This window comes from Drosophila mojavensis, unplaced genomic scaffold (assembly GCF_018153725.1).
Source record: "Drosophila mojavensis isolate 15081-1352.22 unplaced genomic scaffold, ASM1815372v1 contig_36, whole genome shotgun sequence".
Lineage (NCBI taxonomy): Eukaryota > Metazoa > Arthropoda > Insecta > Diptera > Drosophilidae > Drosophila > Drosophila mojavensis.
Window position 1 is genome coordinate 8381804 of NW_025318858.1, and position 16473 is coordinate 8398276.

General features: G+C 43.1%; 3 protein-coding genes across 4 annotated transcripts; all 3 read right to left on the reverse strand.

Moving 5' to 3' along the window:
- Nucleotides 1–541: 541 nt before the first annotated feature.
- On the reverse strand, nucleotides 542–4636 carry LOC6576338 (protein shuttle craft). 2 transcript variants are annotated; one of them, XM_002002293.4, is made up of 5 exons: nucleotides 4544–4636; nucleotides 4071–4451; nucleotides 1526–4005; nucleotides 1109–1460; nucleotides 542–1036 (listed from the first exon to the last, which is right to left on the reverse strand). In XM_002002293.4, exons 2-5 carry the CDS (start codon nucleotides 4356–4358, stop codon nucleotides 935–937), a joined length of 3222 nt encoding a protein of 1073 aa, XP_002002329.1. In that variant the 5' UTR covers nucleotides 4359–4451; nucleotides 4544–4636; the 3' UTR covers nucleotides 542–934. The 2 variants fall into 2 exon arrangements, with proteins under 2 accessions (XP_002002329.1, XP_043864528.1); XM_044008593.1 differs by having other exon boundaries at nucleotides 4071–4589.
- Nucleotides 4637–4723: 87 nt separating this feature from the next.
- On the reverse strand, nucleotides 4724–6282 carry LOC6576339 (V-type proton ATPase 16 kDa proteolipid subunit). The gene has a single exon (XM_002002294.4). The coding sequence runs from the start codon at nucleotides 5597–5599 to the stop codon at nucleotides 5072–5074; it is 528 nt and encodes a 175-aa protein (XP_002002330.1). The 5' UTR covers nucleotides 5600–6282; the 3' UTR covers nucleotides 4724–5071.
- A 29-nt stretch (nucleotides 6283–6311) lies between these two features.
- On the reverse strand, nucleotides 6312–10939 carry LOC6576340 (zinc finger protein 250). The gene is made up of 2 exons (XM_032728693.2): nucleotides 8940–10939; nucleotides 6312–7157 (listed from the first exon to the last, which is right to left on the reverse strand). Exons 1-2 carry the CDS (start codon nucleotides 9933–9935, stop codon nucleotides 6312–6314), a joined length of 1842 nt encoding a protein of 613 aa, XP_032584584.1. The 5' UTR covers nucleotides 9936–10939.
- Between the last annotated feature and the right edge of the window lie 5534 nt (nucleotides 10940–16473).

A 16473-nucleotide genomic window follows, 5' to 3' on the forward strand; every position in this document is an offset into this window, starting at 1 on the left:
TTCGAATTGGTGTGTGTCTTCAATACACATAGGTTTATTGAGCAAAATGAATGTTTCATGATTATTTAAAAAAAAATTAGATAACTTGTATCTGCATAATCAAGTGGAAATCTAAAATATTATATTAAAGTCAATTGTGATTCTGAGCAGATTTTTAACAACTAAAATACCCTAAACATTCTCATAAAACTCTACAGGATATGGAACCTATTAAGCACAGACCGCAACCAGCTAGGACACACAACAAAAACAGTGTTGCATAGTCAAAGAAAAATGTCTCCGGTTAAACTTAAGCAACGCTGTTCGTTTTAGTATTTCTTTATTAATTACAATCATTAAGCGCGTATTTTTGAAAATGTTAAACAAAGACGACACATTTTATTTATCATTAGTAGAATAGTAATAGAACTCTGTACGCACTACTCAAAGCCCATGCAGTCGAAATCCTTGGCAGGCCACAAGGTATTCAGTCGCTGGCTCAATTTATCCTTTTGATTACACTGCTTTTTCTTTTTTTTTTTGCTTTTGTTTTTGCTTATGATTTGTTTTCATATTCTGTTTATTATTCTGTATACGCAACGTGGTCGTAGGATTCAGCTTTACATAAATTCATCGTACAACAGTTCAAAGTCGTTTAACAGTATCCATTTGCATTAAGTATTGTTCTGTTTCCATAATGTTCTTTTGGTATATCCGGCACGGTAATCCTTTTCGTTTTCTCTTTTTCATTTCCCAACAATTAGATTTTTTTTTTTTTTTTTAGCTAACATTTAAGAAGTTATATTCAGTTTTGTTCCGGCATAGAGAAAGAGTCGAGATCGCTATTTCCCCTCTTTTTCTCTCCCCATCATCCTAAGCTACTCTACAAACTGTGTCTCTCTTTCTGTTGTTGTTGTTGTTGTAGTTCTGTATTGTCCTCAACATTAAACGAATGTTACTTCTTCAGGCCCCAAGCATTGTTGCTGGGCACTGGGATGCGACGTTGCCCCGATTCACGTGCCAGCACCTCCATGATGCTCGTAGCCGGCAGCCAGCACTACATTAGGTAGATTAATCAATAATAATTAAAATATATATAGAATTGTTAATTTAATTGCATGGCACTCACGCGTTCCTTGTGCGCCGTGGCAACGACATTGCGATTGGGCTCCTTGTCATAGGAGACGGACTCCACGCCAAAGACCTCGCACAGCTCATGCACCAGCTGGCGCTTCTCACGATTCATGGTGGGAAAGGAGTGGCTTCGCGACTTCTGTTTGCTCTCCTTGGCCAGCTTCACCAGATCAGTGAGCGTTTCATAGACGCTCTTAGTTAGCGCCGGATTGCGCTTGGCAAAGCCACGCAAGAATTCTGAGTACTTGGTCAGCGGCTTCAGCTGTGCGTCCGGATTGCGCGACTGCAGGCCAATGGCCAAGCGACGATTGCGCTCCAGCAGGCGACACTCCTCATTGCAGTCCAAGCTGTCGGAGCAGAAGGGAAATATTTACTTATTATTATATTATATTTAATTATTTATTCCACTCACGTTTTGTTGGACTTGTTATTTTTGTTGGGCGCCAGAATTTCACTCAGCTCCATGTAGTTGCCGCGCGACATCTCCGCCATGGAGGACGCCAGCTGGGCGGTGGCAATGCGACTATGCTCGCGCGCCAGCTCCTGGCAGCTGCGATTCTGCTTACGATTGCCGCACTCGCACTGCACCTCGACCAGCTCCTTGCAGGGCGTCTCCGGGCAGTCGCCCTCATGGCAGACGGCGGCACATTTGTGGCCACAGAGCAGGCGCGGTTTGGTGCAGCTCTGGCGGCACTGCTCGCCCGCCTGCTGGCACTCGCCATCGTGGCAGGGCCGGATGCACTTGTGTCGGCCGCATGACAACGGCTTGCCACACGCTAGGCCACAGCTGAAACTGGCCTGGGAGCAGGGTATGGTCTTGCGCTGCTCATGCTGTCCATGACACCACTTCGTGGTGAACATCATGCAAGGCGGGCAGGTGGCCGCCGCATGGCAATTGTGCTGCGGCGGATGCTCGCAGCCGTGGGTGCGCGAGCAGGGGCGCTTGCAGACGGGTTTCTTGGTGCCGCAGGGCACCGGCGGATAGATGACCTCGGCGCCGCATTCGCAGTAGAGCTCCTCGAAGCTGCTGCGGTAGCAGGGGGGACAATTGCCACGATGGCAGGGCTGGTCGCATTTGTGCCGGCCGCAGGTCAGCGTTCGATTGCAGGGCAATGGACAGGCGTGATCGATGTCGATGCAGCACTCGGCGTTGCATTTGTGCTTGCCGCAGCTGCGCTTCTTGGTGCAGCGTCGCTTGCAGCGCGCATCGTCCGCTCGCGTCGACAGCTGCCGGCACTTGATCATCTGATCCATGTGGCCGCAGCGGCACTTCACAGCCGTCTGCTTCGGGCAGGGCGGACACTGGCCCAGGTGGCACTTGCTGGCGCACTGATGGGGATGCGCTGGCTTGCCGCAGCGCAGCGTCTTGTTGCACGTGCCCTCGCACGTGGGCACCGGGTCGAGGCAGCTGCTGCGCTGTGTCGCCGGCACGGGCAGCTTGCCGCAGGGACAGCTGGTGATTTGGGTGGGACTCAGCTTGCAGGGGCGACAGGCGCCGGCATGACACGAATCCTTGCACTTGTGATTGCCGCACGGCAGGGGCTTGCCGCAGCACTCCTTGCACGAGTAGCTACGCTTGTCCTGCGTCTCCCGGGTGCACAGCACCTCACGCTGCTGCTTGCCGCAATGGCAGTTCTGCTGCACCTGCTCCGCGCACGCCTCGCACTTGCCCGCATGGCAGGTCTGCTGGCAGCGATGCTCGCCACAGTTGAGCAGCTTGTCGCAAATGGCGTCGCACTGCAGCGGCTGCTTCATGGCGCACTGCATTATCTTGGAGGTGCGACCGCAGCCGCAGCTGCGCGTCACGTTCGCCTGGCACGGCGGACATGGACCCGGATGACAGAGCAGGGTGCACGCATGGCTGCAGCCCTCGACGCGACAGCAGAGCTCGCCGCAGCTGTGGGCCAGCTCGTTGCGCGTCAACGGCGGATTCTTGAGCTTGCCACAGAAGCAGAGATAATCGCGCGGCAGCTCCTGCAGCACATTCTGGCAGGCCGGACAGCGCCAGCCCTCGTTCGACTTGGAGCTGCTCGCCCAGGTGATGGTGCACTTCAGATGCAGCACATGATAACAGTTCTGGCACGACCAGGTGCCGTGATGCGCCTTGATCAGCTCCACGCAGACGAGGCACTCGAGTCGGCGCTGCTCAATGTCGCGCATGAGCTTCTCGCGCTGGGACAGCTTCTCAAATTCCGGTGCGCGCCTGGGCGAGATTTGTTGCTGCTGCTGATTTTGTTGCTTCTCGGGCGAAGCCTGCGCACTGTCATTGCTGTTGCTGGTGTCCAGCTCCTCAGCAGCGCGTGGATAGCCATTGATGCGATCGCGATTACGATTCCAATCATCGCGTCGTTTATTACTGCGATGATTATCGTAGCGTTGTTGTTTCTGCGGTTTCTTGCCGCGCTCATACCGCTCCTCATTGCGCTCCTCGCGATATTCGTTGCGTCGCTGTTGGCGGCCATTGTTGCCGCTGCCGCCACCCCCGCTACTGATGACTTGACTCTTCGATTGTCTAGGCTCCGCTCGATGCGGCTGCTGAGCTGAATTCCCACTCGACGCCGCTGTTGCTGCTGCTCCTCCATTTGGCTGTGTGGCAGTGTTGTTGTTGTTGTTGCTATGACTTTTAACAGAGTCACTCTCTGTTATTGGTGCTGTCGCTGTTGTTGCCGCTGTTAGACTCAGCTTGGCAAAATTCGGCACAAATTCGGGCGCTGTTGCCTGAAGCTTGGAAGCGCTGAAATCGTAGCCAGTCGAGGCAGCAGCAGAAGAAGCAAACGGATTGGTGCCGAAGGATGTATACGGATTTGGATAGACTACAGGATAGGCAACAGCTGCGCCAGCTGCATTGTAACTGTCGCCATTTTGACTGCCATAAAAGTGTGGCGCATATAACTGTAAATAGAACAAAAGGGCTAAATTTATAAAAGTAACAGTAAATGGCAAGTAATTCTACTCACATTAGAGCCGCTGCTGGCGCTGCTGCTTGGAGTTAGGCCAAAGGCACCCCCGCCGCCACCGCTAACATTATAAACGGAACTGGCCAAATTGTGTTGACTGATAAATTGATTAAAATTTACATAATTATTATTATTAGAGTGGCCATTGGTTGTGTTCGAGCATGCTGAATCTCCAGCTCCATTTGTTAGCTGTTGTTGGGACAACTGTTGTGGTTGTTGCTGCTGGTGGGGCAGCTGCTGCTGTTGCTGCGGCTGCTGCTGCTGCTGCTGCTGCCAATACTCGGCCATGGCAGCGTGTTCTTTTTTCTCTCCTCGCTTTTCGCTTTTGCCCACGCTGGCGAAAAGTGAATCCGAATTGTTGCGTATTTCTTGTTGTTGCGCCTGCAAGCAAACGCAAAGTGTACGTTTTTAGTGAGTAATATATAAATTTATATCTACATATATATGATTTCACAAGGAATTGTAACATTTACACGAATTTTTGTAATATGCTTCACTCGAAATTAGAAAAAGGAAAAAAAAAACAACTAAAGACACACTGACATGCGCGTGTGTGTGAAAATGTGACAGATAGCTATGAGGCGTGCGTGTGTATGTTGCTGACGTGAACTGTTACCTTTTTACAGGTACAAATGCGTCGAAGTGACTGTTAAGTGCGGAGCGGCTCTGCTTAACTTTACGAGTCTTTACTGTTAGCTGGTGGAGCGCCCTGTTAACGACGACCGTATTGCTGTTAACAGTCAATGTTGCCGACAGCACGACTGAGACTTTTAACAGCGAATAAAAAGTAGGCAACGTTCGTAAACGATCGGTGTGTCATCTCTAAAACTGGCACGAAAATTTTGGCGCCACATTTGATTTTTGTACTACAAATATTAAAGGTATATGTAATTTGAATAAATGTCTGCAAATTATTAATGGAATAAAGGTACATTTTGTTATGAAGATACAATAAAAAAAAAAGTTTATTTGGTTAGAATTTAACATAAACAATGCCTCAACTAAATTTCTTTGGTATACAAATATATGGCCACAATCATGCCATAGAGGCCCAGGACTTCAGCAAAGATTAAAATCAAGACCATGCCAATAAATAACCGCGGCTGCAGGGCCGTATTACGTACAGCGGCATCGCCCACACATCCGATGGCATAGCCAGAAGCCACTCCACAAAAGCCCACAGATAAACCAGCCGACAGATGTATATAGCCATTGGCCACCGAATAGGTGACAGCCGAGTCCAATTTGCCAGATATCAGCACCGCTACGACCAGTCCATAGATGGCTATAATGCCGGCCATGACAACGGGTATGATCGACTTCATGATTAGCTCGGGTCGCATCACAGCCGTGGCAGCAATCGCCGTGCCCGACACTGCTGTGCCATAGGCGGCACCAACCGAAGAGAAGACGATGGCCGCCGACACGCCCATTATGCCATAGAACGGACCGTAGGTCGGATAATGTATTAGTTGAAGATCCGTGATCAGACGTTCATCATTTGGATTCAACTCAAATTCGTCATTCATTGCTAATTATCGTTCAGTTATCCGCTTTCTTTTAAAAATGTATTTTCTTTTATTTCTTGAAAACTCGTCTCTGATTTAACTTAAATCACATGCAAATGCAAAGGCTACCTTAACTTTACAAACTTAACCTAAATATTTACAAATTATTGCAGTGAACTGTGACAGTGACAAGTAACTGTGATATTTTACGTATATATTTGTTCTATTTTACTCTGTTATAAATTAATTCTTTTTTTGTATTTAAACTTTTATAGCTATATACAAAACTTGGTATTTTTCTCGATTCTTTCTTCATTAGAATTAATTTAGAAATCGTGGCTCATTTTATCATTTTAAAATTTTTCTAATTTATCTACGGTTGAATTGAATTTACATATGTTTTCAAAATCAATAGAAAGCAAGTCGAACAAATCGAGAAAAATCTGCAAAACTTAAGGAAAGTTTTAGGCTAGTCTGCAAAATGCTCGATTTTTACAGTAAGATAACAGAATAAATTGTTATATTAAGCTATCTATTTATGAATATTTTTGTTAATCTGAACATTTTGGAAAGTAATTTTTATAGAAAAACAAAAATTTATAACTTAAACTCAAGCATGTGCCAATTATTGAAACATTAGAAAATATATTATTAAACCTAAGCCCTAAAGCGCTTGTTCATACTCAGCTCATTCAGTCACTTGCTACTCGGAGTTCTCACTTCCGCTTCTTGGCTAGAATGTGCGCAGATTGCTGAGCAGCGTTTGCTGTGCCGGCGGAAATGCGGATGCGGCGGCAGCAAACGTTGCTGGTGGCATCACAAAACTGGGAGCTGTGGCCAGAGACAATGTGTGCTGCTGCTGCTGCTGTAGATGCTGCTGGAGTTGCTGCTGCTGTGGCTGTTGATGCTGCTGCTGCTTGGGGGGCAACGGAAATGCCTGAGCGCCATCTAGCGGCCTGTATTGGCATTTCTTGGCATGCGTGCGCATATTGCTGGACTGAGTGAAGGCCTGATTGCAATTGGGATGTGGACAGACGTAGGGCTTGCAGCCTGTATGGTAGTTGAGATGCGTCTTCAGATGATGTTTCTTGGTGAAGGCCTTCGGGCAGAGCGGGCAGCTGAAGGGCTTGATGCCTGAGTGTAGGCGATGATGCAGTGTCATGTTGCTGCGATCCGCAAAGGATTTGCCACAGACGGAGCACTGATATGGCTTCTCGCCGCTATGGGTGCGCATGTGCTGCTTGAGCAGCATTTTGCGGGAGAATCGTTTGCCGCACTCGGCGCACTTGTGCGGCTTGACGCCGGTATGGATACGGACGTGCATATTGAAGGCGACACGTTGATTGAACGATTTGGGGCAATAGGGGCATTCGTATTCCTTGCGATTTCGATGGATTTTCATGTGGCTGCTGAGGTAGCCCTTGTCGTTGAACGTCTTCCCACATTCCGGGCACTCGGCTGCAAACTCTTTGGTGCCACGATGCACGGATAGGTGATATTTATAGTTGCGCAGCTGGGAGAAGCCTTTGCCACAGTCGGAGCATTCGTAGCGCGGCGATTTGTGTGTCTTCTCGTGCGCCTACAATGGGATAGAGAGAGAGAGAGAGAGAACGGTAGAGATGGTGAGTGTGAGTCAATTAGTGTGTATGTGTGTGTGGGAAAGGGAGCATTGAGCAATGCTGCTCATTGGCTTGACGGCCATTTTGTTTAAGCGCGCTCAATTGCGCTCTCTTTCTAACGGCTGTACTCTCGTTTGCTTGTGTTGCTGTGCTCTCTCTTTGGCTGTGGCTGCTGCTGCACCCATGCGTAAAACCAGTTCTCACATTTTGGTGTTGTTGCTTCTTCGCCTTCTTCTTCTTCGCCGTTTTGCTTCTGTTTTGGGCGCCACCATTTTTAACGATCAACATGATTTGCATGAGCAGCGCAGCTGCGCCGCTGCTATCACTCAGCTGCCCCTGCGCCGCCCGCCTGTTACGCTCACTGCTCTACGCTGTTTGCTCCGCCTTTGTTTTAGACCCCGCCCCATTGGCTGCCTCGCTGTGATCATAACGTGTTCACGTTTGAAACAAGAAAAATGATGCCTTGAGCTGCTGCCTATCGCTAGTGCCTTTGCTTATGCAGATTGAACTCTTAAGATAAGCCAAACTGGATTTCTCCGAATTTAAATACAATTTATATTTCAAATATTTGGTATTTGGGACTTTAAATAATCCATAAACGAACCAAATCATTTATAAATTTGATATAAAATATCATTATTGTTTAAGCAATTTATTTGTTTTTGTATGAGAGATCTTTTGGTACTATTAGCATGCATACTTCCATAAATTATGGAAATTTTATATAATATGCTATGGTTTGTCTGAAATGTCACTATATTTTTGTATTTGAGGGCATAATTTTATAAATTGTCTCTTTCTAAACCCAACCAAACTTTGATTTACTGATAGTGATGAGTAGTGATATCTTTAAATATCTCAAATGGGATAATAAAATGGGATCATATAAATCTATAGAGGTTTAAAATACCTTTTAAAATTGATTAGCTTTTGTAAGAAATTTCCGTAATAAGCATTACGTCATAATTAATATGTTATTTCAAATTAAAATAACTCAGTCTAGTACCTCATTTCTTCTCTTCACTTTACCATACCTTATGTATGTATCTCATAATATAATAAATAACCTTCTTTAAGTGGCAAAATAGTCTACTTATCCTTTAGCCTCTAGGAGGCAGACTTCAGAAATCTACGGCCTAACTCAAGACTTTTAATTTTTTTTTTTTTTTTTATTTTATTTATTTATATGGGACACTTTATTTTTAATCAATTTGCTACATACGACCTAGCCCAAGAATTTTCTTTATTTATTATTATATTATTACAAAAATATGTATATATATATATATGTTTGGGGATAAAATACTAGTCAGTAAAGAACAATGTTTTCAATTTTTATAATTAAAAAAAAAAAAAGCACAACAAATATTAATTTTTGTAATTTTAAAATAAATACTATAATTTATTGCATCCATTCCATAGAAATTTGCTATCGTACTAGTACATGCGATGTAGGTATTACTTTTCCTTTTGGACAAATAAAATATAAATTTAAAATCAAATAAAATGTATTTGGTTTCTATATGTGTTCTATACAAGTGCATGATTAAAATTCTTCAAAGCAACCTCGTATATGAACATTTATAACTGATCTAAGTTCCTACAAAACACGCCCACTCACCCACTCTACAAGTGCGCTAAGCCAACTCGCATATCCTCATCTATAACTGTTCTAGTTTCAGGGTAAGTCAAGCCCACCCATCCACGCTTATTTTTTATAGTCTGTTCTGCTCTCAACTCACCTGCAGCGTTTCGGAGCATCCAAAGACCTTGTCGCATATGCGACACTTGTAGCTGATCTCCTCGCCGGCGCTTGTGCTGTTGTTGCTATTACTGTTGTTGTTGTTGTTGGAGTTGCTGTTGTTGTTGCTCAAGTTGGGCAACATGGCCACAGGTGAAATCGCAGTCGCTGTTGCCGTGTTGCTCAGGTTCAGATTGGTCACAGAGATGTTGGTCAGGGAAATGTTGCTGCTGGCGCTGGCGCTGAGCAGCAGCTCACGCGATGGCAGCCGGCAGCTGCTGGAGCTGCTCACCGATGAAGCCGCCGGCGATATGAGAGGCGTTGGCTTATAGCCAGCGCCGAATTGCTTATAATAATCCAGGCATTCCAGACAGTCGGCGCGAGTGCAGGCGCTGGAGGACTTGGATCGCGTCGGACTCTGTCCATTGATCACATACGGCGCAAAGTAACGTTTCTGCTGCGAGTGTTGTTGCTGTTGTTGTTGATGTTGTTGTGGTTGTGCCTGCTGATGTTGCTGGTATGGCGAGGTGGGTGGCGTTGTCAGCCCGGCGGCAGCTGCTGCCGCTGCATAGGCGGGCAGCAAATGTGGAAAGAATTGTGCATAGAACTTGGTCGCACTGGCCATGGCCAACAGATCCGGCGGCAGCATGGCATAGCCATAGGCGGCGGGACTTAGCTGCACCGGCGCGGCCTGAACTGCAGCCTGTTGGCGACTCTTTGATAGATCCAATATATTGCTGGCAGCAGTTGCTGCTGTTGCTACTGCTGCTCCTGCTGTTGCTCCTGCTGTGGCTCCTGTTGTTACGCCTCCTGCTGTTGATTTCTTAGCCGCATTATCCTTGCTGGCCGAGCTGCCCAGTATGCGACTTATGCTAAAGTCCGTCACTTGCGGCGCTGCCGGCGCCGCTGCCAGTTGGGGGCCCGGCGAGGCGGCCAGCTCGTAGCTGCGCTGCAGCATCGTATGCTTAAAGCCCATTGCGTTTGAGTTAACGTTCATAGACCAGTTGTTCGAGCCGTCTGTCGCGCTACGCGTCAAAATACGAAATGTGCGGCTACAAAAGCGGCCAACGGTCCACAACGTCTTTTGAGCCAGGTCGTGATTGAAGCTGATCGCGAGCTCACTCACTCAACTGAAATCCGTCTCTCCCCCTCGCTCTCTTTCTCTCTCTCTCTCTCTCACACACACACACACGCTCTCCCTCGCTCTCCCTCTCTCTCTCTCTCTCTCTCTCTCTCTCTCTGGCTGTGTCATTTAATTGGTCAAGAAACGAGTTTGAGGCTGCGCTCTGTGAGTGAAACGCTCTCCCATGCAGTTGAGCCAATTAAGCAGCCCTGGCTAACAGCAGCTGCCCGTTGCGCCTCCAATTACCAAAGCGACAGCCACAGCCACAGCCACAGCCGAGGCAGCGGCCCAGAACTATTTGGTAGTAGCATTTTACTAGTCACATCTATCATAACGTTTATCAGTAGATCTAACGCTTTAGCTGCTCATTCTCTCATTTAACCCAGAGGCTCTGCTGCTCTGTCTCTCTCCCACTGAGCTGCCTCTCTCCATGGCTCTCTGAGATTGAAGATCTCTTTGGGCGCGTTGTTGTTTTTGTAATTAATTGCGGTAATAAAATGTGCGCATCGTTAAATTTTCAAAATGTATTTCTCTTGTTGCTGCTGCTGCGGCTGCTGGAGCTGAGTCTGAGAATGAGACTGAGGCTAAGGCTGCTGCTGTTTTTATTTTTCTTATTTTAATTTTTTTTTTATTGTCGACTGTCCTGCCTTGGACATGTGTGAATCTTACGGTTATGCGCATACACCTGGCCATTTGCCTGTAGCTCAGCTTATCATGCTGCAAGCTCTCAGCTCCCAACTTGCCTGTGTGTGTGTGTGTGTGTGTGTGGGTGAGAATGCCCCACAGGCAAACTAGGAAGCAGCGTGACATAATCTGTTGTCCAGTTTTATGTAATGAGCTCAAAAGGAGCTGGAGCAGGCGCAGGAGTGCAGATAGATCTTGATGTGCATAAGTTGGCTAAGTAAGTTGGCCAGCAACGGCAATGTATCTTAGAGCAGAAAAACAGAAACAGAAAATTATTAAGACTTCTCTTTACTAGTGACCATAGAGGATTATTAAAATATTATCAATTTCAAATAAATAAAATTAATTTTGAAGTAATTAATATTCATTTCACAGGTCGAAAAACAAAATATTTAAATATTATTTTATTTTTCATTTTTACTATATAAGAATAATTATTAATTTTATTTTTATATTATTATATTAATTTTTTTAAATTTAAATTAATTTTCATATTTTATATTATATCTACTTTTAATTTCACATTTAACTTGAAATAATTTTTAGATTATTATCAAATTATAAATTACTTATTTTGAACTAATATTTCAGTATGAGAATAATGCAATAAATTTAGCTTATGCTGAAAGAAGGTGTAAATTATATTTTCCACGACTTGGAGTCGACTCCCTTTTCTTGACAGAGACCTAAAAAGAAAGTTACAAAGCAGCAAAAGAGGAAATAATAACAGGATCAAAGAAAATATGAGCCAGATGTTAAAAAGTGCTTCGGAGATAATTAAAAAAAATATAGGCCCAGTTCCAAAATATCTTATGGAGACTACTTGGTAAGAAAAATAAAATATAAACTAATTAAACAATTTTTTTTTTTTTTTTTTTTTTTTTAACAGAAATCTCCTAAACAGACCTCGCACATAATTCTAAATATAACATATCCTTTCCTGATCTGCATTGTTTCGCTACTGTTGAACTCGTGTGATTCATGCAACTACTAAAACAACTTTTACAAGCCACTCGGCTGACTGCAGTTTACATATCAAACATGTATACACAAATGCATATATATATATATATATATATCGAGTTATAGCTGATTTGCATAGCATCAGTAGCGCCCATAAAAATGTGCAAAACAAAACGCCCAACTTGATTTGTATGGAGCGCAGGGCCAATAAATCTAAAGGACGCACGCAGAATGAGCAACAAAATGGTGACACAGACGGCCAAGCGGGAAATTCAAGGAATCACCCCTATACCGATATATGTATATGTAAATGAAGTGATATATGTATAATTAACAGCTACAAGGCGTTGAGTCAACAAGGAGCGGGCGGTCTGGCCAGCGAGATATCCAATTGCATGGCCAATTAGAGCGCAGCTACCTGGGACTTGAATCTAATGTAAGCTTATCTTGTACACGATTTGTCTGGGCTCACTTACAAAATGCGATGCATATCGTCATCGCAACGGTGGCAGATGAGCATTACCCGTGCCATGCCCTGTCGTACCCTGCCGTACCCTGCCGTGCCGCCAATAGACCGATCTACAGCGATCCTAGACTGATTGATGGGGTCTGCTGTCAACAAGCGGTACGCTCCGAGCTGCATAAATTATAATTATAAACGAAAACTACAAGAGAGTGGAAATACAAATACTAAAAGAGTATAAAACACAATAAAACAACAACAAAAATTAAAGAAGAGAAGAAAACTTGTTCATTTATTTCGTGGAATTCCGCACAGATCATTTACATATGCGAGCGAAAGAAACTTTAAATTTTAATTACACTCACTAAATCATCGGGCCAGATTCTCCAGCCCCTTACTCTCAATACCCTGTACAGATACCATATTTGGGGAATTGGGAGTATTAATTATGTTGTTGACTCTGGTAGGAAAACGAAGCTGGACCAAGAAAAAAAAAGGGACGATAGCAATATAATACCTAATAAAACTAAAATTTGACAATTAAGAATATAAAAGGTTTTTCTGAAATACCTAAGTAAAATTAAAATTATAAAAAATGTTCTATTTAAGACAGAAATGTCGTTAAGGCAAAATACTTAATTTTGTATAGAATAGTATTTTTATTTAATTTATAAATAAATAAAACAAATAAATATCAAGACAATATACTCCCATCTCTGCCCATGTGTAGCATCTACAGGGTATCTAGTAGTCGTTTACCTAACACTTAAGCACACTTACTCGTTTTTTGGTCGCATGACTAATGTTTATTAGCTGCTAATGGTTTGTTTTACAAAAGCTACGTGGCTTGATTCAGAGCCTGAGCCCGAGCCTGAGCCTGCCCTGAAAATTGGAGTCCAGAGTCTGGAGTCTGGCGTGTGTGGAGTATGTGTGTGAGCTGGGACTCCCAAAACGAAAAACTCCATGCCACAAACTGTTTCACCCGTTGACATTTTGACAAATTTCCGGCTGCTCGCTGCCGTCATGTTGTTGGGGGAGGTGGAGAGGCTGCGGAGCGTCCACAAACGGGGCTCCAATGTAAGCTGATACCTATCTGAGATGCTGATATCATCTGCGTGTGTGTGTGTGTGTGTGTGTGTGCCTTACTGCTTGTGCCTCTGCCTCTCTCACTTCATCTCTCTCTCTCTCTCTCTTCCTCTCACTCTGTCACACACGCTCTCGACTTCGTATTCTTTTGCCGATCTTCGTTCACACTATTAATTTTCCGCTCGTTTTTCGCCTCACCTGTTCGTCTTGATGTGGTCACTGTCATTGTCATTTCTGTTGTCGTTGTAGCTGTTGTTGTTGTCGTTGCCGTCTCTCTTGTTGTTGTCGTTCCATGGGGTGGTCGGCATTTATCACATTTTGTGTGCGTTTAAACTCTTTCACTTTGTTTGAACCTTTAATGTCATGTGTTATCGGTTAATGATCAGCCGTTGCCAAGTGATTTTCTGTCAGCGGGTGATCACCCATTCCCATTCTTTTCTCTCTCTCTCTCTCTCTCTCTCTCGGTTTTTCTCTCCTCCTCTCTCTCTTCTCTCTTGTTTCTTCTGGCTAAACGCATCTCCATGTGACTTTAATTTCGGGTTTCTTAATGTGTAGCCTGACAAATGTGTTGATTTGTTTTTATATTCCTTTGCATGATTTTCATACCTTTATCGGCGCGATTAATGACTAGGTGATTCGCCATTTTGATGAAGAATTTTATATTTATATATATATATTTTGTTTACTTATTTTAGAGAATTTTTTATATGAATTAAACGAAACGCCTTTTCTAGCCACTTAAATAGTATATTATAGTTTGGGAATGAATCTCTACTCAATTGATTAAACATAATTAACCCAGGATGTATGCACAACAGCTTTTTAGAGGGAGAGAGAGAGAGAGAGAGAGAGAGAGAGAGAGACAGAGAGAGAAACGAAACATTTAAACTGCATATAAAGCACATGAATTTAATACAAAGAAATCAAATTTATCATTTAATTTTAATAGACTTTTGCTACTACGTATTTCTTTGTTTCAGTTCAATGCTAGAAAAAAAAAAACAAATAAAAAATAAACCAACATAATTTAAATAACAAAACAACATAAATTCTGATTACATACTGGATAAATACAGTTGATCTCATTTATTTTATAAAAACTCATGCAATTAAGGATCAAAACCATTTTTATAAGTATTCCCTGCATTAAGCATATTATTAACTATTTCGCTCTTTAGACTAAATTTAAATATTTTATTGATTTTTTTATTTTTTATTTTTATGTCTACTTTTAAAGTTTGAAATAAGTTTTGGCTCTTTTACTATGATATACTTAAATAAAAGTAGAGGTGTTTTAACACACCTGCTTGTCAGAGACGTGATATACGATCTTGATGTGATAGATAGACAAAAACTTTGTCTCTTCGCCTAACATTCTAGCGGAAAACATCAAATGATCGAACGCGACTTTCCCAAAAACACTAAACTTGCATTCCTTAAAAGCTATGCAAAACGACGCCCACACAGCAGCTAAATAGACTTTTAATACAGCCATAAAATGGAATAAAGGAACCTCCCAAAGACAAAAAAAATCGAATGTTGCAATCGGGCATCACCAGCTGAAAAATACTCGTTCATGATTCCGAATGGTTAAATCAATTTTACAAAGTCTTAAGTCAAAAGTCTGCAGTTACTAAATTATTATATAACGGGAGGACGGAGCAACAGAAGGACAGACGTACGGACGGATGGACAGACGGACAGAATAACGGATGAATGAGCGGACGGACGGACTGGCAGGAAGAAAAGAGCAAACAATCTGATGGATCAACGGACGGACGGGTGGTTAGATGGCCTTATGGACGGATGTATGGATAGACTTACGGACGGATGGATAGACAGACAAATGAGCAATCGACAACATGGAGATTGCACCAAAGATAGATAGATAAATGGACTAATGAACGAATGAGCTTACGGACGAATGGACTTACGGACGGATGGATAGACGGAGGAATAGACATTCAGCAATATAGACATTGCCAAACCAATATACTCTCTCTTCACAAAAACTGCTAAAAATTTGTGACTCCGCCAACAGTTACGGAAAACATTTAGGAGGTGTTATAACTATTGTGTGTGCCGTATAATTTATACGCCGTTGGCCACAAAGAGAAGACACAAAGACACTGCGAGCATTAACATACAGGCCAGCAAAGCGATATTCATAAATTATATACACTATATATGTATGTGTATGGGTGTATTTGTGCCCGACGAGTCGTGTTGTAGATCACAATCATTTCAATTAATTCGAATATAAAATACATATACGCTCTTGCGGCGGCTTCGCAAAATCGAGCACATGCTGAAATATATCAAATTTCAATACAAATGAACCACAAGCATAAATCAAGACAAAAGCCACCCAGCCAGACACGCGGACTGACTGACGGACGGAGGGACAGAGAATCGGACAGATCGAACCAAAAAAACCAGCCCAAAGCCACACACTCAAAATGGACCGCGCACAGACCAAATGCTTTAATGAATCCTCAACAAATACTTAACAGCTATTTAACGATCTGACGAATAGCTGTCACTCCACCACGCTCCAGTCTCAGCACATTCCCACTACAGAAGAAACAAGAGACTTTCTTTGCTTGTAAAAATGTAATTTATTTTATTTTTACAATTCGAAACCGAAAACGAACGAACGAGCCAAGTTTTAATTCGACGTTAATTATGCTAATGAAAACACATTTAGAATGCAAGAATTAAAATCAAATTTTTCAATTTAAATTCGATCGCATCGCATGGACCATTTTTATCGAAAAACACATTTCATTGGAATCGCGTCGAACAGAGATGGCATTGCTCATTGACAACCTGCGCGCTAGAGTGGGATAGCATGCGTGTCTTAGGATCTTGTTTGCTTATTGAGAAATTTTATGGAGCGCCCCAATAAATCCCCCACATCATCACACAAAGTATGTTTTCGGCTAATACGTAGGCAAGGTTTGCTTTATTTTATTTATTTATTTTTTTTAACTATACGAGCTGTTTTGTGTGCTCGAAAATGAGCGATTAAATACAAATTTGTATATAGATAAAACACCTTACGCAGCACTGGAAAAAATGTTGATGTTCAAGTGGGGAAATTATAGCACGGAATTTTGTTCTACATTGTATAAATTGAATTTATAAGAATATTTGCTTAGTAGTTGAACTTTTATAATTATTATTTATAGCATTTTTATGTGATCATATCGAAAT

Coding starts and splice junctions, on each gene's coding strand:
- LOC6576338 (XM_002002293.4), bottom strand. CDS start 4,358: ATGGCCGAGTATTGGCAGCAGCAGCAGCAGCAGCAGCCGCAGCAACAG. Junction 4,006..4,070: donor GCGCCAGCAGCGGCTCTAAT/GTGAGTAGAATT, acceptor TTCTATTTACAG/TTATATGCGCCACACTTTTA. Junction 1,461..1,525: donor AATAACAAGTCCAACAAAAC/GTGAGTGGAATA, acceptor CTGCTCCGACAG/CTTGGACTGCAATGAGGAGT.
- LOC6576339 (XM_002002294.4), bottom strand. CDS start 5,599: ATGAATGACGAATTTGAGTTGAATCCAAATGATGAACGTCTGATCACG.
- LOC6576340 (XM_032728693.2), bottom strand. CDS start 9,935: ATGAACGTTAACTCAAACGCAATGGGCTTTAAGCATACGATGCTGCAG. Junction 7,158..8,939: donor GATGCTCCGAAACGCTGCAG/GTGAGTTGAGAG, acceptor ATCCCATTGTAG/GCGCACGAGAAGACACACAA.